The sequence below is a fragment of the Glycine max genome, chromosome 7 (assembly GCF_000004515.6).
Source record: "Glycine max cultivar Williams 82 chromosome 7, Glycine_max_v4.0, whole genome shotgun sequence".
NCBI classification, from domain to species: domain Eukaryota; kingdom Viridiplantae; phylum Streptophyta; class Magnoliopsida; order Fabales; family Fabaceae; genus Glycine; species Glycine max.
Window position 1 is genome coordinate 13,667,403 of NC_038243.2, and position 3,197 is coordinate 13,670,599.

At 37.8% G+C, this 3,197-nt stretch overlaps 1 protein-coding gene across 1 annotated transcript; it reads left to right on the plus strand.

Moving 5' to 3' along the window:
* The first annotated feature begins 892 nt into the window (after window positions 1-892).
* On the plus strand, window positions 893-2,769 carry LOC100817751 (E3 ubiquitin-protein ligase ATL4). Its single transcript, XM_003530059.5, has one exon. The coding sequence runs from the start codon at window positions 1,377-1,379 to the stop codon at window positions 2,454-2,456; it is 1,080 nt and encodes a 359-aa protein (XP_003530107.1). The 5' UTR covers window positions 893-1,376; the 3' UTR covers window positions 2,457-2,769.
* Window positions 2,770-3,197: the final 428 nt, after the last annotated feature.

Here is a 3,197-nt window from a genome sequence, read left to right on the forward strand (position 1 = left end):
GAAATCATTTTCCATTAATTGAATAATAGAAAATTAATAACTAACGGGAGTTTTTTGTTTTTTTAGAGGGATAACTAAAGGGAAAAAAATACTTAACTTCTACAAATGAAAATCCAACGAGTAAAATGAAATTCTACCAATGAAATAATGTTCGATTAAATTATCTTCGAAAGAAATACCCATATTTAATATTTATATCTCAAATATGATCATTTGTAAAAAAAAGATGATAAAAGAGAATAATATGAGGTTTAAAATCCTATATCATTCTCTTTTATTATTATTTTTATAAATAATATAATCATTATTAAGAAACAAATATAGGGAGTAATAAAGAGCAAGTGTTGTGTGTGAGGTAGAAAAATAGAGATTCAACCAAAATATCTACATTAATCAACATCACAATAATATATCACTCATATAGTTACAAACACATATTGGATAACTAACACAATATTATTTCAATTTTAAATTTAAATCTTAAATTAATATATAATTATATTAAATATTTAAAGATTTTTTTTATCTGTAATAATTTGAGTTTAATGATAATATATACGGTTATCTAATCCTAAATTATTGTTGATATATATGACTTTTAAGATATTTTTTTAAAGTTAATAAACTTATCCTAAATGATAATTTTTTATTAAATAATAGTGTAAAAAATTATATGGTTGTATATTTTTTTTTTCAAATAAACGTACGTAACTTAAAGAATTTAACTCAATAAACAATATGCCTGATCTAGTTAAATTCATGTTCAATTCTATCCATAATAAAAAATTAAAAATTCTAACAGTAATTAATGACCTCTTACTACCTTTTATGTGTTCTCTACATAAAAAATCTTTCCTATTAATTTACACCTTAGGTGTTATTACAAAAAAAGTTACATGAACATCCATGGTCCTATTTAACATTTGGAGGGAAAGAAAAAAGAAAAAGCATAAATATAATAAAATTTAGAATATAATAAAAAAATGTTAGGAATAGTATTTAAAATAATAAAATTCTTTATTACATGTCCATACAGATTTATTCAGTCAACAAACATTGCAGAAGGGTGGCCATAATAAGTAACAACCGAAAACAGTGAGTCTGCTCTCCTAAACCCTAACAGCATTTACTTGTCTCCATTCAATCAAATAAATTCCATTTCCCCAACCCCATCCATTCAAATTCACATTCATGCCACCAACATTGATTCAATTCATTAACCCACCCCCTCATTCCCTCGTGCCCCTCACGTGCCCCCTTCATGCACAACACAACACACTCACACACTTCAACTTGAGACACTATATGATCTGAAGCACCATTTTCCCTCTTCTTTTTGTCTTTCTCTCTTTAACATTAACACTAAACCAAACCCAATGGCTTCTCCGCCACCCTTATCGCTAAACGTCGTCGGATCAGACATTGACCCAAACACTAACACGTTCCCCACCGTTACAAGTTCGTTAACGCCGCCATCACCACGCCGTTCATCTCCGTTACAGAACCTCAGCCCCAGCATTCTGATTATCGTCACGGTCCTCGCCGTCACCGTCATCGTTTCCCTCGCTCTCTGCTTCCTCCTCCGCCACCTCAACCGCCGCTGCCTCCGCCGCTTCTCCTCCTCCTCTGCCGCTCCCTCCGCCGCCGCGACGCCGATTTTCGCCTCCAGCCGCCGCATCTCGCCGGAGATACTCCACTCCTCCGCCTCCGCCTCCGCCTCCGTGATCGACACGCTCCCGCTCTTCACGTTCTCCTCCGTCACGCGCCGCTCCGCCGCCGTCTCCGGCGACTGCGCCGTGTGCCTCTCGAAGTTCCACCACCACGACCTCCTCCGTCTCCTCCCGCTCTGCTGCCACGCCTTCCACGCCGAGTGCATCGACACGTGGCTCCAGTCGAACCTCTCGTGCCCGCTCTGCCGCTCCACCATAGTCGCGGACGATTCCGACCTCGCTAAGATCCTCCGGCCGCCGTCATCCGCCGGTAGCAGCGATAGCTTCCGCCTCGAGTTAGGAAACATCAGCCGCCGCGGAACCGACGGCGCCGCCGAAGGCGGCTCCGTGGCGCGTGGCGGTTCGCGGTCCTATTCCATTGGATCGTTCGAGTATTTGATCGACGACGAATCGGAGGTTCCGTTCAGCCACGCTCGCCGGAGGAGCGTCGATGATGCGAAGGAGTTTCCGGCCCCGGCGGAGGCTCCGGTGAGTCACAACGAGGCGAGTCTCGCCGGAGAAGTTGGCGGCGTTAGAAGCTGGCTTAAGGAGTACATGGATAGGGTTTCCGTTTCTATTTCATCTCGAACGGCGTCGTTTCGAGGCTCTGGAAGGTTCTTCAGCGGTGGCGGGAGCAGTGATCGCCGAAGCGACATCGTTCCGGTCGCTGCTCCGGAGTACGACGCTGAAGGGAACCGAATTGGCGAAGAGATCAGCGAAATGTTTCGTTGGCTTTCAGGGGTATGATAGGTAAATAAGATGAACAGTTAATTAGGATATATTTTTAATTTTGATTAATTTTTTAAATCATTCTAAATATTCCTTGCTTATTTGGCTTCCACACGAATATTTCCCTCTTTAATTTGTTTTTGGGGTACTTACAATAAAGTTAATGTAACTACATGTATGAATCCGTGTAGATAGGATGAGAGGGGCATAAGAATTTCGAATTCGGATCATAGAATTGTTTTAGAAATACTATATACTATGATGATCATATTATGATTAGATGAAAAGTTACAAGAATGATTTTTAAAATTATATGATATGTTTATATAAAGTGCTTCAATTATGCATCAACGTAGTTAATTACTTAATTTGTATTTTTTCCATTCATAATATGGTTTTCTTTTGGGTAGACAATATAGTGATCATATTATGAGACGAGAATATACATATGATTTTTGAAATTGTATGATATGCTTATGTTTATATAAACGCCACAAACTGTACATGCATCAAAGTAGTCAATTTTTATTTTTTCCGTTCATTATATGGGTTTTCATTTGGGTAGATACAATATACACTTAAGTCTAATGAATTGTTATAAATTCTTCTTTAATATATTTTTCTAATTATTTAAAGCAGCATTACAACAAATAAAAAGTCAAAAAGAAATTTTATTATTTTTAACAATTTAATTTAACTAAAAGCGAAATTACTGAAATTAGAGTGATTATAGGAGGAATTGAATTTGCCAATTTGATT

Excerpts from the sequence above, each read along its gene's own strand:
- LOC100817751 (XM_003530059.5), top strand. The coding sequence starts at position 1,377 with ATGGCTTCTCCGCCACCCTTATCGCTAAACGTCGTCGGATCAGACATT.